Below are 27675 nucleotides of genomic sequence, written 5' to 3'. Positions count from 1 at the left end.
TGATGTGGCTACCCATGTTTGATAAAAACTCAAAGTAACATGATAATATTAAAAAAAGAAGACTGCAAAATACAATTGCAGACTATTAAGTTTGTGAAAAACACATCCCAAATCAGTACTAACCAACCATTACATTATTTCCTATGTTATTAACAGTGCTCAAGCACCAGCCACCCATGAGGACTATGAATGCTAAGTGTGACCTGTCTCTTTCTCTCTTCCTACTTTCCCTCTAGGAATAAAAGATAACTATCACCCCCTTTCCCCAAATTTATGACTCCTCTTTCTACAATTTAGCCAGGTAAGTGTCTAAATACAAAGCCTCCCCTTTTTCACGTGTATTAAAATACGCCCTTCCTTGGGACCATTCTCGTCCTTAATCTCCAGTCAGATTAAAACTTAGTTGGAAAACGTTCATTTCTATTGAGAGTTACCAAAATCCCCTCCTGTCATTGGTGAACAGTTATTCACACAAAGTATTCCTATTGGAAATTGGATCTTTTCTTGTGATTAACTGTTTACCAGCATAATCTGACCTTAGAGACTCTAAACCATATATTTCAATGGGAGATGAAATCCTAACACACATTTCAGAGGTTCACTATTCCCAAATTAATTTTCAGATTGTGTTATTTAGGAACCAGCTTCTGGACTATTTGTCAATTAACTGTATTTTTCTCCCAGAAAAAGACACAAGACAAGGACTAATACAGTTCAGTAATGCAACTACAAACAAAAAGTTAAGATTCACAGTTATTTTGGTCTTAATATTTTTCATATGTATACATTCATTCATACTGTAAGTTTATTAGGCTTCTGTAAAACAAGTGCAGGGCAAACTGTACAACCACCAATCAATATTCAAGTAGTCATACCCTGAGAAAATCTGTTATTTTGAGGCTGCAAACCTTTTGCACCAAATCCCATTCCAATGTATAAAATAAATAACAAGAGACTGCATTGCTGAGGCAGAACTTGACAGATTGGAACCCAGGAAGCAGCTGCTTTTACCACTGCAGGAGGTTATCTTTTTCACCACAGATTTACTCAGGGTAAGCAGAGGACATGTAAAAAACACTCACCTTAGATAAGTGCTAGACAGCTCATTAAAAAAAAAAAAAAAAAAAAAAGAGGAAAAAACAAAAAAACTCCATGAGACTCCAGTAAGTCTGTTTGCATCGCCACAGCAATATGGTATTTTTCAAATTAAAACCACAAATGCAATTTGATGCTCTCATTGTTGCACCATGCACAAAGTTTGAATCCTAACTAATATTAAATGAACAATGAATAAAGATAATTGAGCGATAGGGATGATTCATGAAGGAGAAAATTAAAAAAAACTTGTGGGTAAATACACAGCAGGGAAATGTGCCAATAGGGATGACATTTTAACATGCTCCTCTTGTTATGCAATTGCTGTTTCTTTTGTAACAACTAGAAGTCATATTACAATATGACCACACCTTTGCAATGAGCTGGATTACTCACTGCAACTACTTGAGATTTCTAGTCTTCTCTGAACAGAACTAGCATTTCTGGTTTGGTTGCCTTCATTTTTTTTCCATGCAATAGGGTCTCCAAGACTGCCGGGAGTTTTGAAAAATGCCTCGTGATGTGTAGGACGAATGCTCTTCGGAGTAAGTGGGGTTGATGATGGCTAGTTATAAAAGTGGAACAAACCAATTCAGAAGAGTCTTATCATCATCACACAGGTTATTTGTTAGACATATAGATAAAAGTTTTCAAACCAGGCTCCTAAATCCAGATTTACACAACTAAAAAAAAAAATAAAATATCAGACATTCATTTTTAAGTGCCTGCCTTACCTCATTATTAGGTGGATTTTAGGTGCCTATTGCTAGACATCTGGATTGAAAACTTTAGCCAGAGCTTTATAACAATCACTTTCCTTGGATATGCAGCCAACCACTCATTTTAGTGGTTATATTGTTATTGATTTTTTAATTCTCTGTAACAGCATTTTTCATAAATTCACAAACATCCAAAAAATACAAAACTTATTTTTAATTGGCTTGGTCATTCCCTAATAGCGAAATAAATAATAATTTTAAGAGTAAGACTAAAGCAAAAACAATCATAGTGGATATGAAAATCAGGTAGTGATGTACTATAATGAATGCAATTTGATCCTATTTTAGTACTAAACACAGCTGATTTCCCCCTCATTTTGAATTTGTATTTGTGATTTCTTTACCCCAGGAAAACCCCATACAGTGTTAATTTTTTAACTTAGACCTTGTTCTTTATATATTTTATACAATATTTTTGCCCAGCGCGCTAATCTGACACTACCACTAGAAGGCGATATTATTCAGTTGCTAAAGTAAATGAGTTGGGGTTAAAGCCTGGAGGATTTGCACTTTATACTTTTCGGCCAGGCAGCTGAATCTGAGTTAGAACAGAGAATCCTCCAGCATCACACCTCCCCGGTCCTATTTATTTACTTTACACAATACAGCTTTTTAGTGGTAGTGCCTATCAGTAAGGCTGTAAGAAAATTGCTGGCTGCAATTTTATTGCAAAACCCACAACACATACCACAACTTTTTTATAGTTGCGGCAAATTTGAGTTACCCAAATTAATGTGACCCTGTGTGCTAGGTTGCAATGCCACTCACTCATGTCATGGCAGCGGAGTGACCAGGCCAAATTTGAGTGAATGGTGTAGTGATCTGGAGCATGGGGTTGCAACACCACTCAAATTTTACCCGGCTGCCTCAGTGTCATGCTTGCCTTTGAGAGCGAAGCAGAACACACCATCTCATCTGCGCTGCTGCCCTGCTTTGGAAGGTCAGCCACATGCCTTTAACAAACTATGGCTGCAACTTTTGAACTAAACCCTTTTCTCTCCCTCAACCAACACCCCCCACCCCCCCCCACACACAACTTTCTTACAGCCTTACCAGAGAATCATAGCTCTGGGGAAAAGCATAGACTCCGATTTCTAAGAGTTATCATTTTTCCTACTTCAACATATTTTTAAAATCCACCCTTTTATCATTGGTACTAGCAAACTTGCAGATACACACATCTGTCTAATGTCACACTTCAGCCTGTCAGGGGTGTTCTCTCTCTCTCTCACACACATACACACACAGTAAATACTCCAAAACTGGTTCACTTTCATACAGTTTCAGCCACTTGGCCCCAGGATCATACTTTTGTATAGCCTCCCTTTAATTAATCTTATTTCTCACCTGTTGTAGTTTCAAAAGGGTGACTGGATGTCCCGTACAAACTGGGGATTCCAATTTAACTGTGCTGCAAGATCTTCCAAGAACAGGGCTCAGGTGTACAGCAGAAGGAACCAGCTGCTGTGGATCCACTGAAGGTATTTTTGAGGTCTTTGGAGTAACCACTGCTGTGGTGCCAATAAAGACGGGTGTTGTCGTTAAGCCAGGCACACTGAAATTCAGGGATGCAGCATTTGGAAGAGAGCCAGCAGGAGCAGAAGAAAGTGGACTGGTGATTGCTGGAGAACAGATAAGAGGGAAGGGTGCCACGGCTGTAGACGGCACTACCACACAGGGGACACTTAGAGATGGCAACTGGCTGGCAGACAGACCAACAGCACCAGGGGTTTGGTTTGCAGAAAACAGGAAGTTGAAACCACTTAATCCTAAACCAAAAAGAGAGCAAATCAAGGAATTAATGCAGTTTGCTAATTGACATTAACCATACTACACAGTTATTCAGTAAAAGGAAGAAACAGGGAGAAGTTGAGGTTGTCTAGGAAAAGGCAAAACATGAAGGTAACAAACTACATGCCGAAGAGATCTGCTCAGTCTCTCTACATTTATTGTACCCCCCTTTCCTCTCCTCCCATCTTCTCTCTATTTAGATTGTAAGCATCTGTAAAGCACCAAGCGCCATGTGCTGCTGTACACACAAGCTTAACACTTGTTTTCCCACTAACAGAAATAATTTACTGATTAAAACTTATGCACAACTTTAAAGAAATAATAAATTTAAGAAAAAAAATCCACTTACAGACCCGATCAAACTAACTGAAGACAATGGAAAAACTTTCATTGTCTTCAATTGGGGTTGAACTGGCCCCCAATTTATCTGATCTTTTAAACAGCTTCATCAATGTTTTCACACTAAGGCCCCCCATCCTGTAAGTTGCTCTGCACGAGCAAATTCCTGCAAACATGTAAGGCTCTAGTCTAGTGGCTTTGACTCAGTGACACAATGGGACTAAATTCCAAGGCAGCAACCTCTCCATTCCACAGCAGCTTACTCGGTTGCCATAAAATCCTCTTCCCTCTAACGTACACAGGTGCCTGGAAAGGGGAAAGCTTGTAACTGGCTTTAGGAGAGTGACTCAACTCCCGGGGCCTTAATTGCTGCAGTGTTTTCCAGGCTGCTTAACTCACCAGCCTAATCCACTAGCTTCCCACACTTCTGGCTGCAAGCTGGACTTCAACTCTGGCTCCCTGCTGCCTAGCTCCATGAACCAGAGCATACACTGTAATGCAAGTAACTGACCCTTGTGACAACTGCAAACTGATCCTGGCAGGGCCGGGAACGAGAAAACAAGAATTCATGTGCTTGGCAACAGCAATAAGGCAAATTCTGCAGCAGAAACATTGAAGTGCATGACATCCTGGAAAAACAGCAGTTTCCATGACTGGAATCCACAAAGCCCTGCTTGAGAGGAATGAGGCAATTCACACCTGGTAGAACTATTATTTCAGGCTCATGAAGACACCAAACACTAAGGCTATGTCTGCACTATAGTGGCACAGCTGTAGTTACACTGCTGTTGTTTAGACACTACAGTGACAAAAGGGGTTTTTCTGTCACTGTAGTAAATCCCGCTCAAGAGGTGGGAGCTCGGTTGACCTACCTGGGTCTACAGTGGTGCTTAGGTCACCTTAACTACATCACACAGGGCAATGTATCACAGCCCTGAGCAATGTGGCTGGGTCAACCTAAGTTTTAGGTAGACCAGTTCTATGTTCACCTTTTCAAGTTTCTCTACAACCATAAGGGCTAAAACAATTAATAAAATTAAAGGGACAAAAAAAACAAAAAACTCAGGTTCCAAAGAACAGGTCTACTGTGAAGGGTAACGTGTGCTGCTATGGGAATACATGAGGCCCTGGTTATTCACGGTAATCCATAGTTGGGTACCTGAATAAAAGTGTAGTGGTTTTCAGAATTACTGAGTACAAGCTGTTCCCATTGACTTCAATGGGATTTGTGGGTGATCAGGTCTTCTGAAATTCAGGCCACTTTTAGTTAGGTGCCCAAATCTGGATATAAGAACCTAACTTAAAATGCCCAGATTTTCAAATTTAGGCCTTAATCATTTAGTTATAGTGTATGCTGTGTAGCTACATAGTCCTTACCAGCAGCTGGCTGCACATAGAGATACTGTGGAAAGAGGGTTTGTTTGGTATTTTCTTGAGAGATGTGCTCTTTTCCCTGCAAAGGATCTTCAAGGTCTTTATTCCAAGATTGCTTTTCCTGCTCCTGAGAATCTAAAGGTTTAGTTGTATCTTCTTCTGCAGCCTCCTCAGCAGCAGGCGTTCCTAAGTCAAGATGAAAAGCTCCTAGATGCACATTAGAGGTACAGCTGCTTCCCAGGGGATATTCTACATCAGGTGGCTCAAAAGGCTTCTGAGCAAAACAGAATGAGGAAAGAAGAGTCCAAATTAAAATAACATAAGGGGGCTACCATATCACACATGCCCTCCTTGACTGAAGAGTGACACGCACCCTGGTGCGGAGGGCCAGCACCAGGTCAATGCACCACTTAAGTTTTTGTTTGAAGGCTGAAGTGGGAGTTAAGTGATACATGGGCCACCTGCACAGGACTGAATTTCACCTTCAATGCTCAGACACAAATAGATTTAGTTCTCTTGCAAAATTACCCTAGGAGGGAAGTGCCTTTTTTTTTTTTTTTTTAAATTTGAAGGGGAAAAAACCCAAGACTCTAGGAGGGTTGTAGATGTCCCAGACAACTCAGATACAAATACTGACTTGGGGCCAAGACATGTCCCCTACTTCAGCACCTGGACTGGACTCTGGATGTGATCCTCCTCCCTTCGCAGAAAGTGGCTCATTGGCCTCCAAAGCTCCATCCCCTCCTCACCCACTCATCCTGCTGAAGGCAAAGTTTGGGCTGGGAGGACAGAGCAGGAGGTGAGACATGGAAGAGGGGAGATGCGTATCAATCCCCTGTGGCTCTGTAGAAGGAGTCATGTTGCCAGGTGAACCCTGCTGGGATGAGAGCTGGCGTGGCATCCTGTGGAACTGCCAGGTTTAGGAGGCAGCTCCAGTGACAGAACAATGTGGAGAAGAAACCTCACAGATTTCTTCCCCTCTTGCAGATTTTTCTGTGAAAGGGATTGATTTGGGACTCAGCTCTGGGGAACGGGTGATCCGTCCCTCACTGTGAGGCAGTCAGTCATTTTTCAGAGGCAGAGCACACATCTTCCAGTGCTTCACCAAATATACTTCTCTTCCCCACACCTTCCTCCCCAAGTATACTTGTGCGGGGGGAGGTAGAATTTGTCTTTCTAAATACGTCTCTGCAGTGAATGTTCATCTGCAGAAAAGACTGTCAAGTAACCCAAGTATCTTCCCCTGCTCTCAGCACTAGCAACAAACCTGGGTGTTAATTAAATGCACTTCCTACCTTGGGTAGCACCAATGAGAGGGGGACATCATTTTGTTCCATGGTCTGCCTTTTTGCAGCTGGCTCTTTGCTGTCTGCAGGCATGGAGACAGACGCACATTTCTGGGAACTACGCTTGTGGCAGTTAACTGCAAATACAGCAGCTTGTGATTTTAGGGGTGAAGCCTGCCCCTCAGGGGTTCCATTGCACTTTTCTCCTGCAGTAGGAAGGTTTTCCCTCAACAAACTTTCCTGCGGACTGCCATACAACATGAAGAGAGATGCAGAGGGGAGGTAAACAAAAGGCTGGTTGGGGAGTAGAGCAGGTTTCCCGTTCTCTCTTTTGGGGGTTGCCGAAGTGGGAGTCTGCAGAACTTGGCCATTCATACCATTTGACAGAGAGACGTGTGACATGTCTGAGTGAACAACAGGAAACACTGGGTGAGGCAAGGGGTTAAGGCAATAATCAGAGTCCCCAGGATCCGGAAGAACAGAGAAAGGAGAGATTATGGCTGAGTTCCTTGATGAATTTAAGATGTTTTCAGTGGCACAGATTTTACTCCTAAAAGATGTAAGGAAAAGAGAAAAGTGTTTAGTCCAGAATGACATCCTCATAAATCATCCTTAAAATAAAACAAACAGTGAGATTCTCTGGGGTTAAGTGTGAAGACTACCAGACAAAGTGCAGTAATTATCAGCCACTTTATGAAGATGGTCACTTACATATCATGTCAAATCACAAAAAAGCTGACTCTCACATTCTTTTGGTGTGCTATCATTCAGTTCTTTCAGTAAGTGCTAGCAGGGAGACAGAACATGCATCCGCAAATTAAGGGACCCATGCTATTCTCACCTATATTAGCAGAGCGTGTTTGGAATTTGGCAATGGGCTGGCCATTCCACAGCACACTTACCCCTTCCCTCCCTCAGTGGGGTTTGGCCCCCACCCTTTTAGATGGGGAGGGGACAATTGCTCTCATTAGCAAATTCTGGCACAAATTAATGAGTTAAGTCAATATTAACTTGCATGGAGAGCTGGTCAAAAAAAACTCTATTCGTCATTTTGTGAGAAATATTTTGTTTCACTTTAGTGGGAAGAATCCCACTTTTTCTAAATTATTAAAAATTTCCCCCCTTTGATAAAGTTGTTGTTGTTTTTTTTTTTTTAAAAGTGAGAGGAAGAATTATTTCTTCACAATTCCAAAATGGAAATTTTCTCAAAGTTTTTGCTTAAAAAATGTTGGTGAAAGTTAAATGATAAAAGAATGAAGAGAGAGAGTACAGATTCAGTTTTCTTGCTCCATCGGGGTGTAAAAAGCTCTTGGTAGGGGAGCTTGTGGCCCTAAGTGTCCAATAAATATAATTCCATTACATTTTCAAAACACTCTAAGGGGATTTAGACATACATCATCCATTAATTTCACTGGAAGATGTGCCTAAATCCTCTAGGCTGCTTTGAAAATCTCAGTAGTTATTTTATTTCTTTATTAAAACTTGAGACATGTTAGTGTGAGTCTTTACATGCGCATGGGAGAATAAAAGGCACCCTGAGAGCCAATTTCTGTCCTCTGATGGAAGTCACTAGAAATTGTACATCTCTATCCCAAGGATAGAATTTTAGCTTTAATTAAAATGCACAGGGCAGGGAAGTGAGCAGAGTGCAAGTTTTAAGATGTAACTTACTTTGTATCTTCTTCCATCTTCTGTCTGCAGACAGCTGCCAGATTTATCATTTTGGAGCAGTATTCATCTGAATCTACAATGCACGCTGAAAGAACAATTGGACACTGAATGAATTAATTACACAGATTTACAAAGCACATTTTCCTGTTGGTAATATAAAGAGTGGAATGCAGTTGTTCTACCAAGGCACGTTTTTATAACATTCACTATTCAGTTTCAGCAGCACCTCCAAGATGCCAAGCACCCTCAAATCCATGAAAGAAGCACTCAGGACCAGGCAGGATTGGGCCCATTCCCAGGGAATTCTGGAAGGACCTGTGATTGCTTTGTCACTTTAAAATTGTAAAGTGTGAAAGTGCCATAAAGTGGATTGTTACAGTAAACCCCCGTCTTACCAGGAACCATAAAATACAAATCTGTTCTCTTTCTATTTAAAGAATTTTATTCTGTCTGTGCCAAATTTCAACAGAAGAAATAGCACCATACTTCCGGTGTGCAGAGAACAACAAATTTACTGGAAAATAAGAGCACTGCTCCAAGGCTGAAAGGGACTGCTACTGGACAGACCCAACGCGTTAGGAAAGAGCAACTCTTCTTGGTAGTTACCTGTCCTTTCCCTATGTGGGCTGTTGGGTTCAGAGCTGACTTTCCTTTTGTCCCCTTCAGAAGGCTGAGCAATGTTAAATGAAGCATGCCGTGCGAGCCTCTGTTTGCCATTAGCACAGGTTTGATGTTGGGCACACGCTCCTCTTGTCAGTTCTGGGAAAGCAGCGGATGTTGGAACATCAGTTCTGGGTTCACCTAAAGGAATGGGTTTTTATAAGTTATCTTCTGAAGGATACCTGTTGTCACTGTAGCTTCTGCCACATCATGGAGCTTTGCTATGGGCACAGCAGGGGAAAACCCCTCCAAACCCCGCACTATTTTAATAGCACAAAGCTATGTGAGAACAAGATACGGGCCCCCAGCCCCCTACCACTCCAGGCCTGTATAGAGCTCAGGATCCTGGGTACATCCAAGCTCTATTTGGAGCAGCTGTGGGGAGAAAAAGGCAAAGAAGGGGGGAAAGCAGCATTAACATTAACCCTTTCTTCCCCTTGATCCTGGGATTGGCCACCCCTAAGTGTAAAATAAAGGGCTCTACTTTGAGCTGTCTCCCAAGGGCATGTCCAGGAGCCAAGGATTGCCAGGAAGGAGACACACCACGGCCATGCTCTTCAAACAAACCCCCCATGTCAGGGGACAGCAGGCATAGGAGCAGCTCTGTACCACCTGGGTGTTTCCCCATGTCGGAGGAATATTCAGCTGCCTGTTTAGGGCAGATTTATGGGCCCTTTGCAGCACAAAGGGATTTCTGGGTCCCTCTGCAGTGGATCAGAATGTGGTCCTAAGGACCTGACTTTCCAGTGCCTTGCACCTTAAACTAGTGTAACATGCAAAAACCAAATGTATCCATAAATATCTCCAGTCTCTCCCATTGTCCTTACATTCTGGCAAGGACAGTTTTTAAGGCTCCCTAGACAGGTAATGGACATTAGGAAATTTACACACTACATGTTTATGGGTGCAGAAGGTAATGAATTCTGACTCACTCTTCAAATAGAAAACAACCATGTAAAAGTTGGAAGAAAGTGGGATGGATTTAAAAAAAAATTGATTTTGTTGAAAAAAATATCTGATTTAAATAAAAAACACAAGTGGATTTTTTATTTATTTAAAAATAAGTCAGTTTTAAAAGAAATCTGAAATTCATACAAAGTATGTTAAGGCCTAAACTGATTATAATCTCTTAAAACGTTTAAATAAAAAATAAAATATAATGAATCCATGAGCCTCTATCAAAAACTTTTAAGTGAAAAGCTGCTTTTCTACATAAAGAAAGAAACAAAGGAAAACATTTAATTTTTGAGGTCAAGCTTTATAAATTTGGCATAATAGGTCATGTACTATATTAAGGTCTTATTTTATTTAATAAAAATAAATGGTAAAGGCTGTTGTGTGTTTAATTAAATTTCAGTTACCATCCTAAAACAGCTGGACAAAAATCATGAGCACAAAGTTAATTATCTATTAAATAAGCAACACATCATTCATCATTTTCTAACATACTAAAAATGTACAATTAATTAACAAGAATCTGACATATTAAGCTATACAATTGCTTAAATAAATGCATATAGTTATACTGTACCCTCCTAGATAGCAAAAAGACGTACCAAATCTAGTGTAAAGGCTCTATTTAGTTATAAATCAATGTATTTTTATGGTTACGTTAACCAATGAGAATATCTTTCTTTAGAAAATAGCTAAAAGTACAAACGGAAAAGTTGATTAAAATAGATTTAAACGAGGCTTTCCACTTAGTGATTTAAATCAGTTCACCCTGGAAAAGAGTTCCAGAAAACAAACAGCCAACCCTCCCTCTCCCAACCCCCAAACTACACAAATTACCATTATTTCCACTGAATTCCACAGGCCCAATCCATTTGAAGGCTGGTTTGCGACCCCTTTCTTCCGTGACATGCACTTTCTTTATGAGCCCTAGACTAGTCAGAACGTTGGCGATATCGTACAATCTTCGTACCTTTGCTGAAAGGTAAACAAAAGTGTAAAGAAATAGTTTATACAGGCATGTTTACAATGTAAGTAATTTCTGCCAAAATAGCTTTTCAGAACAGGTTAAAGGAGGTAGGTCAGTTTATGCACAACCACAAAATACCTTTTAATATAAGCATTGTATCTATATACAGCGATCTTAAAATATAACTATGTCTGTGCATATAAAAGCAAAATGATTTGCTTTTAGGGAACTGCTTGATAAAATATATCATCCTATCTTGAAGTCGGCAGCATAGGAGATGACTCATAGCACTCCATTATTTGTCTTTATAATCCCTACAACTCCAATGAATTGAACAATGTAGCTGGATGACAATCCCGTAAAAATTGTGCATCTGAACTCTTCTTTTCTCCCTCAATATATCTGAATATTTAGGGCAGGGGCATTTTTTAATGTTTTATATTTTATAGTTAAAAAACCTCAATCACAGATCATTCTATCCAGTGTCTGAGATTGAAAAAAAAATCTCAGATGTCAATCTGAATGTGCCTCCATTTTCCTTGCTAACTGGATGATTAATCCATTTTGTAACAGTGATACTTACTTTTAAACTTGCTGTGATCTGCTGCATCCTGGCTTTCTTCTATCAGTATTTTTGCTGCTATGTCAAGAGTGACTATCTTGGTTTTGGAGACAAGGAACAGCATGACAAACTTTTGGCTCATAATCCGCAACGATTTGTCCTTTCTGCTGTTTGCAGATGCTGCATTACAAACAAAATGAGAGTCTCTTAGCATATGTCATCTATCACAGCCAAGAAAGCATTAAGAAGGTTTCTCATGCACAACAAGGGTAAAGTATTTCCTTGTTGGAGAGCAGAAATCTTTTCCTAGGCAGCAAATAATTATGTATGGCAGATGGACAACAGTATTTTAGCTGTCTTCAAAAAGTAATACAAAATTAAAGTGTAAAGAATTGGTTTTAAATGTAACAGTTTGAGCCTGATTCCCTGCTCCATTACAGCACTTTTGAGCCAGTGTAACTTCTGAGTGCCATGGAGTTTATATCAACATCTGGCCAGCATAACAGAGTAGAATATCTGGTCCTGTTATAAAAAAAGGATGAAGCACTAGTTACCAGTCAACAGTGGGGACCAGAGGGTGAAGGAGAGAGAAAAACAATGTATTTCATGAAGTCCTTTGAAAAGGCTGTTATGGAAACTAGAGAGACATGATGGGGTGAGGTAATATCTTTTATTGGACCAACTTCTGTTGGTGAGAGAAACAAGCCTTCGAGCTTACACTGAGCTCTTCTTCAGGTCTGGGAAACTTACGCGGAACGTCATAGCTACATACAAGGTGGAACGGAGATTGTTTAGTATAAGTAGTTAACACATATTTCAAGGGATCTGTCATGGACAGGATACTGAGTGTGAAAGGAAAGACTGGAATTGTTGCCATCTATTATGTACCGGCATTGTGGATAAAAAAGAAGAGCCGGTCTCCAAAGTGGTAAATTCAGCACCTTTCACAAGAAACAACATATATTTTACGTTAAAAAATAAATCACTTAAATAAGAAAAAAGCCACACTGTATATTGAACACAAGGACTGCGTCTGTACTCATCAACCATCATTGGTCAGCTTACCAGAGGGGCTATCGGCCTCCGAAAAGTCAAGTAACTGTCTGTCTTGGGAATCCGGAAAGGTCTCCTTTTTATATTCCCCGAATTTATACTCAAGGTCCTGCTCTTTATGCTGGAAGTAAGCCATCTGTTCTTCATACTTCTGGAGCTCTCCTATTTTCTGAAGGTTTTTCAGAGTTTGACTCAGGCTATGTCGTCCATGCCAATAGTACTGATTCTTGGCCACCCGGCTAACGAGGTGCAATGATTCCAGAACATTCACTATGTCATAGATGCGCCTACGCTCAACTCCTGTTTTAAGGAAGAAAGATAGATATAAAACCATGTCTATTTTAAACATGCTCTTCAGCAGAATGAGGATAACAGGAGCTTCTACTCACACCTCCTTTTTGTAAATGTGTGCACTGAACAAGATCTAGTCTGGATAGAACAGCAAGTTCTCTCTCACTATTTCCCTGGGTAAGTCAGAGTCTGCTCCTACTGAAATCAATGGGAGTAGAGCAACTGGGCCTGATTTTCCACTGTCTTGCACTTGTGTAGTAATGTGTAAATTACAGGCAATGTGGATGTCAAATACGTCACAAGGTGTCAAGCAATGGAGAATTGGGCCCATAATCTTCAATGGGAGCAAGAGCAGGACTTTAATCTCTGCCCTCATCCACACAAAGGAAAATTTTCAAAAATTCCCCACCAGTATCAACTCTGGTTCGGCTCTACCGGTGTTAGTGTTGGGAGCCTGAACACCAACTGCAGGCCAATGGTTGCAGTCACCATTTTAAACAGTCATCTAATCCCACTAAGAGCTGGTCCAAATGACAAAGTGCTGGCATCAGCTGCCTGCACTAGGGCTCACAGTACTGCTAACAGCAGTGGAGCTGAACGAGTTTTGGCAATGGTGGGAAGTTTTGAAAGATTTCCCTAATGTAGATAGGGCCTCCATTGCGCACGTTTACCTATCTGTATCTATAGATAATAATATTTACCAGTCTCAGATGGGTATTGGGACTTTCAATTTGTTAGCGTTTTAAAGTGCATGGAGATTCTTGAATGAAATGTGCTACAAAAGCGGTGAGTGCTAGACCTGCATAGAGTACATAGACATGTTTTACAAGGCTAGTTCCTTTGAGCACCAGAACCATAGACCCTCTCCTACAGGATTCTCTGCATGGAATTCCAGTGCTTGCCCAGCATAGTGGTGGTATGTTAATGGGAAAAGGAGATACATTATCAAGAAGTACATTGTCAAGATATTTGTACAATGATCCCCAGTCCATCTTTACCCCAAAACTCAGGCATTAGAGTAAAAAACAAATAAAATCAAGATACATTAGCAAACTGCACCATTGTCCCCCTCCCTCCGACCCTAATCCTCAGTATACTGCCCATAGGCTCAGTATACTGCCCATAGGCTAAGAAATGCTGTTTCTCACTGACTCTACCAATTTAGTTGTTCAGAAGAATCCATGCACTCTGTAATGTTTTGAGATTAAATTTAGTCTCCATCCACAGTCTGATCCTGCATTTTTTAATGTTCCACCCAAAAGTCCCACGCAAGTCTACGGGAATGTTAAAGGGACAAGAAATGCAGGATCAGATAAGATTTATTTAGCAGGTGAGCTGGAGTGAAGAATTTGTAGATAAACAGGAAGGGAGGGAACAGAGATATCTGCGCTAAAGCCTGTGGGCTTGACTTATACACTCCTCTATCACAGGAAGAGGCTGTCCCCCAGGCAGTTTAACCCTGGGAGAGGGGAGATGGTGTTTGCACCTCTGCCTTTTTCTCATGGGTTCAGCCAAAGAAGTGCAGGTTTAATCTTTGGCCAGAGAACCCGGTCAGTGAAGGCTGCCCAGGAGATCCCAAGGCACTGGGATTCCAGAGCCTGGAAGCACTATGACACCTGTAAATGGATTTTTCACAGCCAGGACCTGTGTGAATATAGCCTTAAATATCAATGGCAAAATATACATTAAAGCCATTATTTGCTACATAAAGATCAGCAGTGGTACAAGAAATGAAAACCAAAGGGGAAAACAAACCACTATTTTAAATAAGACACAAACCCTACTCATACATTTAAAATTCTTTGTTTTAAGTCAGCAATTAAATATCTCTCGGAAGAAAAAAAACCAAATAATTTCATTTCCAATTAGGAATAGAGGACTACATTGTATTCAGCTTCATGAGCACTGGGATTTCATACTTTTTAAATTAAAAAAAAAAAATACCACCAGGGAAATCAATCTTTATCTATTTGATTTACTCTTCTCTGTATTCTCTTCTGTTTCTCTAAGTATTTTGAGGTGCCCAGAAACGAACTCAGTATTTTAGGAGCTGTGTCACCAGAACGTTGAATTATTCTTTTTGAAAGTTCTTATCTAATTTGCTAATCTCCTTTCTGTGAAATATATCTGTGATCTGAATGATATATTTCTCAAATGTAATATTTTGCATTTATTCAGACTGAGTCTTATTTTGCTATTTCCTATCCCTGTTATGTATAGTCACTCTAGGTCCCTTTGTATCATTTCTTTGTCCTGGATGACAATCGCTTTGCAATAGCTCTCACCTGCAAGTTCAGTTAACATGCTGTTTACTACTTGCAGAAAACCAAACAGGACATTAAAGAAGACCAAACTTAACATTAATCCCTGAGCTTTACCACTAGATGCCTCTACCCAATTCAACACATTGTCATTATCATTCCCCTTTTTGCAGTCCTTTTGCCAGCTTTCAATATGCAAGAAAATGTTCACATCCAAAACAATTTGGCTACACAAGATTCTGGAAAATACTGTATCAGATGATTTATTGAAATCAAGTTATAAAACCTACTGATTTCCCTCATCCACCAATTTGTAGTTCTGTCCAAAAATTCACCACAGTTCTTTTGCATGATTTGTTCTTTGTAAACCCTGCTTCTTATTGCTCATAGTTCAATTAGCATGAAAATAAAAATCTAGCCATACATATTTAGCAGCAGGCTTAGTTCACCATGAGAGCACTCAAAAAGTGATTTGCAACCAGTTTTTTTAAAATTATAGGGTTATATAATAATGTAGTGGTAGCGCTTTTCTTAAGTATTGAGCACCTGCAGCTCTTGCTTAATTTAACTAGAAGGGTGCATCCAACAATTCCAAAAAAAAAAAAAAAATCAGATTTAAATGTATTCTGTGAACAGGTCAGTTTTTTTAACTGGGATCTACTTTACTTTAAGTGGTAGACATATCTCAAAAGACTGAAGTTGTCCAATTCTTGCAGCATTTACTTCAGGCATACATACCAAGACTAGAAGCCACTTCATCCAAAGAAATAGTAGATTTTTCTTCTGACAAAGGGTAACTTGGATAGCGAGCTAGAAACTTTTGGCATAGGAGTCCTAAGCTCTTCTGTTTTCTGCTGGGTCTTTGCTTTTCAAATTCATCCACTGTGCCATCATCTACCATATCATACTGTTGAAAAATAAATGTTATCCCTTTACAGTAGAACTTCAACAAGCATGACAATAGCAAAACAGGGAATATTTCGTATTCTAACATTCAAGCTCAGACTACTATTAAAAAAAAAATACACAAGCTCAAGCACAGCCTTCATACAGACTTAGAATGTGATCTTCTCTCTAAGCACTTGAGTCATATGTTTTAGCTCATGGGCTTGTTTTATCCAAGATTCAGATACAGTGTCTGTCATTAGGAAAGCATTTACAAGGACGTACCACGGTGGCCAGATGTTGGAAGACACAACAGGTGTAACCGTGCTCCCACCACCAGCAGATAAGACCACCCTATTTGGCAGTAACATTCCCTTTTGAGATCATAAGAATCATAGGGTTAGAAGGGATCACAAGGATCATCTAGTCTAACCCTCTGCCAAGATGCAGGATTTGTTGCATCTAAACCATCCAAGACAATGACCATAGATGTCTAACAACCCCCAAAGGGCTCCTGAAAAATCTCTGCACAGAAATTCCACCATCCCTCTATTGTGGGTATATCACTTTAAGAGCCAAGAAGCATGTGACCCTAGTCCTAGGGTATAAAAGACAGCTTTCTCAGGAGCCTGGGCTTTTTAACATTTTGGCAAGCTGTTAACTGAATGAAATCCTATGGTGAAGAATGAGTAGTATTCCTGAAAGCTGGAGATCCTAGATATGTATAAGAAGGTAGGTTTGTTACAATGAAACTGACTGCAGCTTTTATTTGAACTAGTAATTTCAAAGTATTGATTCTCTTGTTGGAGAGAAAAGTTGGGTATGTCAATTACCTGTGAATTTTTTACTCTTAAGACTTACAGTATCTCAACTACTTTGTGCTGGATCAGGAATAATGAACCTCCTTGCAACAAATTATGCTCTGGAATAAATGCACTTGGTTTTTAAATGGTGTGAAAAGTGCAGTTTTCACTTAATGTTTTTGTAAACTATTTTCCACAGAGAGGATTTAGTTCATGAATCTAAGTGGCTGGGTGCAGGTAAGTTTAACAAACTGAAATATGGTCTATCAACATGCACTAAGTAACATACTGAAGAAGTTCAGAATACTTTAAGCAGTCATGTGCACAATAGCTGCATTAAACTCCATTTTAAACAAACTTTGCAGTACTGTTGAACCAATAACTACTCTTTAAAATGTTTAATAAGATGACATATTGCTTTTCAGTGGTAGCTCTCAAACTGCTTTATAAAGGATGTCAATATCATTATCCCCATTTTACAGATGGGTAAATTGAGGCACAAAGATGAGGTGATTTGCCAGGTCATCCATTAAGACAGAGCTTAGAATAGAATCTACGACTCCTCAGCCCCAGTTCAGTACTCTATGTGGTAGACCACACTGCTTCACCAAACCTTAATTATTTCAGTTATCCTTTTGGAGAAGGAAATTCAACTAAAATTTAATGTAGCATATTTCTGTATACACTGTTTGTTGGAAGCTAAATTGAGTGATCTTTTGATAATGTTGTTAATCTGTGTGTTGCAGCCTATGTCATTCTCCCACTACTGTTCAAACAAGGACATGCAGTAGACTGGTTCAGTGCCACAGTCACTCCTAAACAATACGTATGTATGTCTATAAAATAGTATTTTCTTAGCATGAGGACCTAGTGACTAGACTCCAGTTAGTTTCATGTTGCTGCTGTTGGAACCACTGGCAAAATGGGCATCTTGTGAGCAATAACTTGGGATGGGGAGCTAGTGGTTCCTGGAACAAGAAACAAAAAGGGAGGGGAGGAAGGAGGTTGTTGTTGTTGGATGAAAGCTGAAATTGCTCTCCTCCCAGTCCAAGCTACTTTGGAGTACTTTTTTAAAAGGAAGAATGAAGAGCAGAATCCTATAGCAAAACAAACTTAACGTAAAATCTTTTTACACCTGAATGGGGCAATTTTTGACTACCCTCACCATGACAGTTAGAGGTGAGGTAAATCTGTTTTGCTGAAGATGACATAAATATGGTTTGCCAATCCAGTGTGACTAAGGTATATAGCGTCAAACCATGTTTTTTTTAAAAATGCCCAAGACTTGGTTAGTCTGTCTTTAAAACAGTTCTACATTGGCCAAACAAACTGTTATGCTAAATCTGTTTACAACTGACTTGGCAGCTTTCCTCTCATTGTGGCTATTTAGCGAGGAAGGGGAAGTAACCATATCCAGCCTGATTATCTGAAGAAATACTTAAACCAGTAAATTTTTAAGGCGGTGATCTTTGTCTGAAATGGCTTACACAATGGTGGTGCTATATAGATGGTCATCTTTGAGGATGCTTTCAAATATGCTGCTCTCCACCCAGTAAAGGCAAGAAGACTGAGGAAGTAATAGTGTATTTAAACCAAAGTAACAATATATCAATTAGTCGGCCTATTGCAGGTGGAAGGTATTGTGTGTAAGTTATACACAAGCTTACTAGGCTGTCTTTTACCTGTATAGGATCAGGAAAAGCATCATTCTGTTCACTGTTCTCAATTGGTCTGAAGAGCTCTTTCTTCTTTTCCCTGTCTCTCATGTCAGGGCTAGCAGCACTAATAAGCATCTTCAGGTTAGCTGTAGGGGTCCATGGATCTGCCAGGGGTCTGTCGACAAGCTTAACAGGTGTAATTGGATTTCTTTCTGGTGTGCGGCCTTTTTGCTTTGATAAATCAATTGGTTCATTTTTCATGGGAGTCTTTGGGGTCATTCTGGATTGATCAAGTATGTTTTCCTATTTAAAAAAAAAAAAAAAAAAGATTGTTTAGGGCTGAAAAGAAGCAACACAATCCACTGGTCAATGCCATTGTTTGTATGAAGGGAATGAATGCCATCATACTCTAGCAGTTCCATGGTTATATTTAGTACAGCTCTTATTAGTGTCAGATGCAGCAAAGTATATTCCATACATCAGTGTACTGTATACAATGCAGATAAGATACCACCAGGAATTGCCTGAGATGAAGTCAATCAGTCAAAGACTTCTTGTCTGTCAGACTTTTATGTTCTGCCTTTTCATACAAGCCAACTGTGCCATAATTGTTAGTCAGCTGTTCCAAATCATGAACCCAGTTTATCCCCTGGAGCCATATGTATTCTTGCTGAATTTGGACTGAATCTTACATAGTTCACTAGTTACATTGAACTTAGAAAAAACACAGCATTCTATTTTGGAATCTACATAATGGAAAGCCCTTTATTAGGACTTCACTGTAGGCTACTCAGACCAGATGGAACACTTCCTTAGAAGCAAATTGTCTTAATATATCTGGCTGCTCAAAACAATGAAAATATATACCTAAAGAAGTGTTAATAACTATAGTCTAGCAAGCTGATAGGAAGGGGAAGGTTACATATGACTTGTTCTCAAAGTCAGGTAAGAACAATAATTCCCTCCTTGCCCCCAGCTACACGATCTGATACTCATTTTTTTACCACAGTTCTTAGTTACAGGACTGGGGCCGTGACTACCCTTTATGTCCCTTCCCCCCCACCACAGAAGTTGTTACCAACCAACTTCCAGCTAACTTAGATGGATTGACTCAAGTAGGCATCATGTAATTCCTTAAGTAGCTGAAAAAGCTACTTTTGAGCAACAAGTATTTCATCACTCCATTAGTTGAATAGGTTTCTCACTCTACACTAACAGGGCAAAGATGGACAGAATGAGAATTTTACTTGGGTTTCCTTTCTGCAACAGATGAAGCATAGTTAACTTAAAGTCAATGGACCTAATCTATTTACAGAACCTGCCAGCTACCAATGGTTTTTCTTTGTTATTATTCTGATCATTAATCTGGACTGACCAGTACCTGGAGAAAGCCAGTGCTACTAAATGTCCTACCAAAAGTTTTCTAGCCCTGACAGATCACAATACATAAAATGTTAAATATTTCCGAATACCAGTTAGTAACTTCTCTGATTTACATGGATTAAAAATGGCAGATTCTGGCTTTCAAATGGTATGACTCAGATCCTTGATCTAGCACTTTGAAATAATGGCTGCAAATATCTCAGTTGAAGTGAGAGGTAGGAGGTGAAGAAAGCAAAATGATATTAAGGTCAGATTTCACAACTTGCTGTTCTTAGAAGCCAAGCCTTTGGTACTACTGAAAAGTGTTCTTAAACTATAAAGGCTAGAAATGAGACCCTGTAACTGATCCCTCAGTCTAGCAGTGTTCTTGGTGTTTGTCCTGAACGGAACATAAATTCCTGCACCTCCAATAAGTAGTCTTTTAAAATCCTTGCAAAATGGCTTTTAAAAACATAACCAATAATACACAATAGAGCTTTTAGGGTAGGTAGCAGTCTCATTTTCATTGTTGGTGCTACAAGGCATAAATTCACAGAAAAGCATACAAGATGGAAAAGTTACCTAAAGGCATATGTTAAGTTTCTATATTAATTTCAACTAAAACTGTTCTGTTCACTTCTCAGTGGCTCAAGTACTATAGCTAATTGATAAGGAGACCTCATGGAATTTTTTTAAACTACTGCACTACTTTATCCAATTTAATTGGAATGCAGAAAATGGATTTTAAAGAGAAAAAATTAACCAGATGTTACTGCTCCAAATAGAAAGCCTTCCATAGCTTGCCATCTGGAGATGAGCACAAGCATCCAAAGAGGAGGAAAAGGCACTGTGCTCAGAGCATTCAGAATGATTACATAAAATATTATAATGCCAAATTGGATTATCCACAAGGATGTAAAGGAAGATATTTTTATTTCAGATAAGTGTTGTGACTTCATATAGTCTGGCAAATGGGTCAAAGTAGGGGCCATGATGCTTCCTGGTATACCTATTCAGTAGAGTAAACCACTTAATATATTCTTGCAATTTCAAATTCGGCAAGGATTCAACACAATCTGTAATGGGGGAAAAAAGCTCCACTTTTATATAAAGTTGTTTTTTTATGCTTGGTGTTAATAGTTATAACAAAGGCAAATACCTACATCTAAGTTGTTTGAATAGGAGCTCAGTGGGATAATTTTCATACATAGGTGTGCGAACATTATATTAAGCAGCAGCAAGTGATGGCTGTAGCTGTAAATGGGTGCAGAACATGGACCTATTACCTCCCCTTGAAATCTTCATCCTCCTCACTGCCTCACCTGTCTCAGTTTATCTTAAGAAACACTTCTGCCTGTCTCGCAGTCCCATATGCTCCTTGGGAGGTCTTTAGATTCCAGATTTGCCCTGTTACCCTCTAGCTGCATTCATGTTATATGAAAAGAGGTGCCACAAAAACTATAAGAGATTCTGGGATGCCTCTCTCTCTCTCTCTCTCTCTCTCTCCAAGGAGAGAAGGTGGGTTGAAAATACAAGGGGAATGTGGAACAGGTAACCAAAATGATTCTCTCTCTAAACAGGAATAAAAAAATCTTTAAAGTAATAGGAAACGGGTAAGTCTCACAGTGCTTGGTCTATCATTCATGTATTGGTTCACAAGAAGACTGTAGCATATAATTTAGGCATTTACTAGTTTTTAAATGTGGAGATGGAAAACTTTTACTTGACTAGATCTTCACTAAATTGTACCAACTGGGGATCCACTGTAAATTTCTGAGTTTTGCATATTAGCAAGTTAAATGAAGTGGTTATACTCAAGCATTACTCCTGTTTTTTGCTCATTTATTTTGATAACTGTAGCATAGTTTTATACTTGTTTTACTGGAATATCCTTTGTAAAATTAAGTCTCAGTAGTATGAGACCTCATTACATGGTCAGTTATTAAATCTCTGTTGAAAGATGGTAAATCTGCAAGCTCTGTGCATATAATATAATGTTCTATCAGGAGTAGTGTGCCAAGGTGAAATCGTCAAGCTGTCAACTAAGACACTCACTCCATAAATCTATTTAAAGTCTAGCCAGAGCAGTGATGCAGCTGTCTGGTCGCTCTGAATGGGCAAACAGCAGTATTGCCAATTCTGAAAGCTTGTTTAAAACGTGTAGACCATTAAAGATTTTAACCTTAATATACACGACCAGTTCCTGGTGCACATGTGTATTCTATGCTTTATAGTAAGTCAGCAGAAAGCTTACAGAAATGCCCTGGGGAGGAGATATTTAAATGATGTGCTCCTGACTAATGGGAAGCGCATCTTCAGACTCATCTGCTTCATTGCTCACCTTAGATAGTGATCTGCTTCAAAATTATTTTGGCTTGGTCTAACCCTGCCTAATCTAAGTCTATGCTTTCTTCATCCTTTCACAACCATATGTGACTGTGGCTCACTGTGCTCCATATACAGTTAGCCAATATGGCTTCATATGTAAAATTTTCTGTAATCCTTTCCCCAGATGGCAACGGTCTTATTACTGTCCTCTTTAATTAATCCTGACTAAATTCTTGACTACTCCCTTGAAAGGGGAAAGAGGAGGAAAATGGGCCTTTCATTAAATTTAAAAGCCAAGATGTTTCCTGTTTCCCACTGCAAAATAATCAACTTGGCAAGGGCAGCTGAGCTGGGAAGGAAGGAAACTACAGTGGCAGGGAGAGGGAAGAATATTACAATGTTAAAAACCAAGATTAAAATATAAGAGGGCAAGTTTACAACATTGGACTTTATTCTTTACAGGAATATTTATCTAGTTCCCCCTCACTTTTAAGATAGTTTTGTATTCTTAAATAGCAATAGACCAGTAGGTTGTATCCACCTCTACCAAAAGTACTAGTACACTTCTGTGTTGTGCTAAAACCATTCTCAGAACCTACCACATCCATGCACCTGGAAAAAAAAACAAATGTAGTTTAAGGTAGAACACATTTTGCAACAAAATTCCAAGTCATGTGTTTGGTGTTGCAGTACTGGCCATAAACCTTATTCAAAGACACAGTTAAGCCATTTACTCACCTTTTGTGCATTTTCCCCATCTTCATCGGCAAGATAGATTCTTGTGTGCCTTGGGCTGATCAAGTCTTTTAGTGTTAAGCAATTTACTTCCATCTGCAAGTTATAAAGTTGCAGCCGGGGTTAGATATTACTTCATTTTAAAAAACAAACCAAAAACCAGACGAACACCACGGCCCGGCCGGATTTCCAGAAGCTAGTCTATAGTTTCCCTCGCCCTCCCATCCCCAAAAAAGTGAGCTGGGCAGCCTGTAGCCACTCTCCTGGGAGCGTCACAAGTTCCCGGCGTTAGCCCGGGGGAATCTGCCTTTCCGTCAGATAATGCTGCAAAGTCACCCCAGCCGGGACAAGGCTGCAGCGAATGGGGAGGGAAGGCGGCGGACTGGAGCGAGCTTGGTGGGAGCTGGTGGCGACTGAGTCAGCAGCGCTCAGGGTCTCCTGCGGGGCAGTTAGTTTTGGCGCAAAGAACCTGGAGGAACCGCGGCTTTGAATGAAGGGCCGGCGGAGCAGGCCGGCCAGCCCCCGGCAGGGGACAGCTTGGCAGAGCCCCGCTCACCCCGTACGGCGGGCAGGGGCTGCCCGGCCGCCGCTGGCACTGAACCCCCAAGTCCTCAGGGATATGGGGGGGAAGTTCGGACCTGCTAATGCAAGTGGAGGCTCGATTTAGAGCAGCCACCCTGCAGCCCCCTCCCAAGCGCGGCAGCCCAGAGCCAAAGAGGGTGCGAGCCTAAAGATGGGGCTAAGGCTGTATTTGGGGGGCTCCTCCCTCAGCACTGACCTCTGGGCTACAGGCAGCCCTTCCCGGCTCTCTCTCACCGACTCCCCCGCTGCAGCACTCCGGAGCAGCCGTCACGCGGCGGGCGCATCAGGGCAGCGCCTGGAGAGGGGGAGACTGAGAGCCCGGCCCCTGCCTGCCTTCCCCCGCCGCCGCCGCCCCCCAAGTCTCGTGCCTGCGCTGCCGCCCGGCGATGCCACGGCCTCGGCGCTAAAGCTTCTATTCTGGCGCCCTGAGACACATTTTTACAATCCGGCCAATCAGGCGCGGCGCGCGGTGGGGGGAGGGAAGACTCCCGCGGCTCGCCCCGCCAATCAGCGGCGCCGCCCGGCGGGGAGAGAGTTGGCGCTAGAGTCCGCGCGTTCTTCTCTCTCCGGCGGCGGCGGCCGCTTTCGCTCCCTTGAGCCCCGCCTCAGTCCCCCCCCCTTCCCCTCCCACCTTGGGTACCTGGGATGCTGCGGGGCGGTGCAGAGGGGCTGGGCGGCGGGGGGAGGGGCCCTTTGTTAGACATGAATGGGCCGCTCAAGGGCTAGTGGGAGCCCAGGCGGGGAACAGATGGAGCTGGGGAGATCACACAGGCGGGGGGGCGCTTCGCTTTCCGCTGCTCAGCAGACGGCTGTGGAGGATTGTTCAGCCGCTCCCTGGAATTCAAGTCACTAGGGACGCAGTCTCCCTCCCCGCCCCCGCCAGTCTCCTGGCGGCTTCATGGAAGAGAGTTGATCTTATCAAAAGTGTAGGATATAGCAAGAGTTCGGTAACATCAAATTTGCCGCTGACAAAGGGCGGGGGATGTTGCCAACTCTGGGGGATAGAGCTAAAATTCATAAGGGATCTTCATAAATCGGAGAACTGGGCTATAGACAGCAGAATGAAATGCAACAAAGACAAACGTAAGGTGCTTCGCTTAGGGAAGTAAAAACAAATACAGACTGGGGGATAACTGGCTTGGCAGCAGAAGGATCTGGGAGTTGCACGGTTGATGATGCTGTGTCAACCAGCTAACCTCAATCCTGTTCATAAACACACAGTAATCACACAAGCAGTGACCTGGCCTGTTTTTTAGAGACTGGAGGATGCTACATAGTCTGGATCCTGACCCACATCCTTTCCAAGTTTGGGGGCATTTGGCTTCAGGCAGCTTTGGGACCTCACCATGGGTCAACAATGTGATGCTCTTGCAAAAAGTAAATGCAATTTTGGATTGCATTAACAGAGGCAAAGCATGCAAGTCATGGGAGGTGATCATACCGCTCTTCTCAGCACTGGTTAGGCCTCAGATGGAGTATTGTGTTCAGGTTTGGTCACCAATGTATAGAAAGATGTAGAGAAACTGGACAGGATCCAGAGGCAAGGGACCAAGATGATCCAAGAGATGGAATGCGAGCCATATGAGCAAAGGCTGAAGGGACTGGGTATGTTTAGTTTGGAAAAGAGAAGATGACAATGGAATTAACTACCTAGGGAAATCATGGAAGCTTCTTCACAGAAAATTTTCAAAAAGAGGTTGGACAGCCATCTGTCTTGGATGGTCTAATCACAACAAATCCTGCATCATGGCAGGAGGTTAGACTAGATGACCCTTTGTGGTCCCTTCTAACCCTATGGTTTTAAGAGTGCAGTGTCAGGGCGGGAGGGAGGAACCCAAAACTTCCTGGATTCATATTCCTGGAAACTTGGAGGGGATGTGGGTCAGGATCCAGATTGCATATCAGCCTCCAGTCTCTGAAAAGAGACAAGGTCACTGCTTGTGATTACTGTGTGTTTATGAACAGGATTGATGTTAGCTGGTTGATATAGCATCATAGAACCATAGGTTTAGAAGGGACCGTCAGGGTCAGCTAGTCTAACCCTCATGCATTCCAATCAGCAGATACATGTGAGTGAAGAGGGGAATCTACAACACAGTACTTAGAACTTTAAACATGAGGTAATTCCTCACAATCTTGCCCAGGCTGTTTGAAAGGTTAAATGCTAAAATGAGTGATGCTTCTATGGAGCCAGAGGTCCTGACAAATCTTTCATAAAGTGCTGAGTCTTTCACTCTGGAGTGATTTTTTCCCCCCACCCCCATTCAAGAGACACACATGTAAATGTCCAATTGTCCTCTCAAAGACCAGACAAATTATTTGCCCTGGAAAAAATTCACCCTAACAAGATGGTGCACTCTACATGTGATTTTTCCCAGAGATCAAATTAAAACATTTAGTATGCCTCCATGAATGCACAGTTGCTCAGTGTACTATGCCCATGGAAAGAAACTGGGATAACTGCAAATTCTTAGTCAATGGCTATATATAGTGAGCGCAGATGAGAGCTGTCTCTGACATCAATAGAAGACCAGGGCAGTATATTGTCCAAAGTTCAGTCTGATGGCATCCCAAATGCATAAATATAAACTAGGGAGAACTGCAGCAACTAATGGTAGGATTTGTTCCTATTTTTCTAGAGTCTAGAGGCTCAATGTCAACTAAAGTTCAAAGGGGATGGGAAAATGACAATGTAATTGAAGTCTGTTGTACAGGTGTACAGTAAACTTTAAAATGTTCAATCTAAACGTCTCTTAAATTTAAGATCATTTAGAGAATTCCTAAAGGTCTCCTGAATGCAATATTATTAGTGATTTATTTTTCTCTGTTAGGTTTGTATTTAAGATAATTAGCTTTTTGCTGCCTTAGCGCAAGCATAGTGATGCACCAGTCTTGTTTTTTTGTTTTTCTTTTTCTAGAAGGATTCCATTCTTGAGTTACTTGTGACTGTCAGAGTTCTCATATCTGATTAAAATAACTAATTCTGATAACTTGTAATAAGAGATTAATATTTTTTACATGGCATTTATTGTTCAGAAGTGAGCTTTGAATTTAACTTTATTTCACAAATCTAATCACTAGGAAATAGGATTATGAGTGGTATTGAATGGTATAGATAGCCTTAATTTATTCATTCTTACCAAGAATGGTCCCCATCTCTATTCTATTCTCCTTTCAAGACTGCTTACTGAGAAAGTTCCCAGGTCACTATAGTTTGTTGAACGAAACATGAACTCCTGAGGAATCATTCCTGTCTTTAAAAAGACCCTGGAATTCTTTAATTGCTCTTCCTCTGGCTTATTGGAAAATGAATGCTAATTTGTGATCCACAACTTAAGGTAGTGTCTTATTAAAATGTATAAATCATTAGTAATTCTGCATTTGTTTTGTATCAGTAGTAACTGGTTGCAATTACATGCTTAGAGAAGAAAAACATTATTCTACCCAATAGGTAAACTAATACAGCTCTGAGCCCCTTTCTATGTAGTGACTCATAAATCATACCAAACTGAAAAAACTCAATCATGGAAAGGCCAAACAAGAATCTTGCACCACACTTTACTATAGTCAGATACTGGTTCTGACAGGCTATTGGGGGGCTGTACTATTTGTAACCTGGGAAGTGGGTGCCCTGGCTTTCCTCAAAGCCTGGGCCAGAGGAAGGGCTGCAATGCTCCTGCTGGGCTGATCAGGACACTGCAAGCCACAGACCCTGGGAGCAGAGTGGCGGGGCCAGGACAGGAAGGGGAAGTATAAAAGGCCGGCCGAAGTGCTCAGTTAGAGGGAAGCTGCTGATAGAGAAGGATGTTTCTTTGCGAAGGCTGCAGTCTAGGTCTGATTCAGGCCTCATGGCTGTGCAGAGCAAGCCTTCCACTGACCAGAGTTTCAATGGCCTGCTAAGCCCTAGTGATGGGGAAGGGCTACTGGAGTCTGTTGACTGGGACCCCCCCCCCCCGAGGCTAGCCATGACCTAGAGGAGCTGCCCGTTGCCTGGGACCTGTTGGAGCCCTGTGTGCCGGAGGACCCCCTGGGATCTGGGGGAGCTGCTGCCTGCTCATGGCCCTGAGGAGTTCCTGGACCTGCCAATGGGGAGGGACTAGTGGGACTGCTGCTTGCTATCTACCCCAGTGACTTGGAGGGAGACCCCTGGCTCCAGGTACCTGGGTTCAGGGTGGGAGGAAGTAGCCCAGGGGCAGCTGACTACAGTTTGGCTGAGCTTGTGGTTGCACCAGTCTTGGT

At 41.3% G+C, this 27675-nt stretch overlaps 1 protein-coding gene across 1 annotated transcript; it reads right to left on the bottom strand.

The window, feature by feature from the left end:
- Positions 1 to 280: 280 nt before the first annotated feature.
- E2F7 (E2F transcription factor 7) lies at positions 281 to 23840 on the bottom strand. The gene is made up of 13 exons (XM_067559906.1): positions 23633 to 23840; positions 22858 to 22950; positions 18454 to 18732; positions 15822 to 15990; positions 12544 to 12831; positions 11500 to 11658; positions 10787 to 10924; positions 8942 to 9136; positions 8336 to 8420; positions 6674 to 7214; positions 5382 to 5652; positions 3222 to 3643; positions 281 to 1660 (listed from the first exon to the last, which is right to left on the bottom strand). Exons 2-13 carry the CDS (start codon positions 22948 to 22950, stop codon positions 1484 to 1486), a joined length of 2817 nt encoding a protein of 938 aa, XP_067416007.1. The 5' UTR covers positions 23633 to 23840; the 3' UTR covers positions 281 to 1483.
- Positions 23841 to 27675: the final 3835 nt, after the last annotated feature.

The sequence above is a fragment of the Emydura macquarii genome, unplaced genomic scaffold, assembly GCF_026122565.2.
Source record: "Emydura macquarii macquarii isolate MOO-44397 ecotype Brisbane River unplaced genomic scaffold, CSIRO-AGI_Emac_v2 contig_2205, whole genome shotgun sequence".
Classification (NCBI taxonomy): domain Eukaryota; kingdom Metazoa; phylum Chordata; order Testudines; family Chelidae; genus Emydura; species Emydura macquarii.
Note: the sequence above shows the minus strand (reverse complement) of the source record. Positions and strands in the feature narration are given on the sequence as shown.

Coding starts and splice junctions, on each gene's coding strand:
- E2F7 (XM_067559906.1), bottom strand. CDS start 22,950: ATGGAAGTAAATTGCTTAACACTAAAAGACTTGATCAGCCCAAGGCAC. Junction 12,832..15,821: donor TGAAGTGGCTTCTAGTCTTG/GTATGTATGCCT, acceptor TCCTTAAAACAG/GAGTTGAGCGTAGGCGCATC. Junction 8,421..8,941: donor CCCACATAGGGAAAGGACAG/GTAACTACCAAG, acceptor TTGTTCTTTCAG/CGTGCATTGTAGATTCAGAT.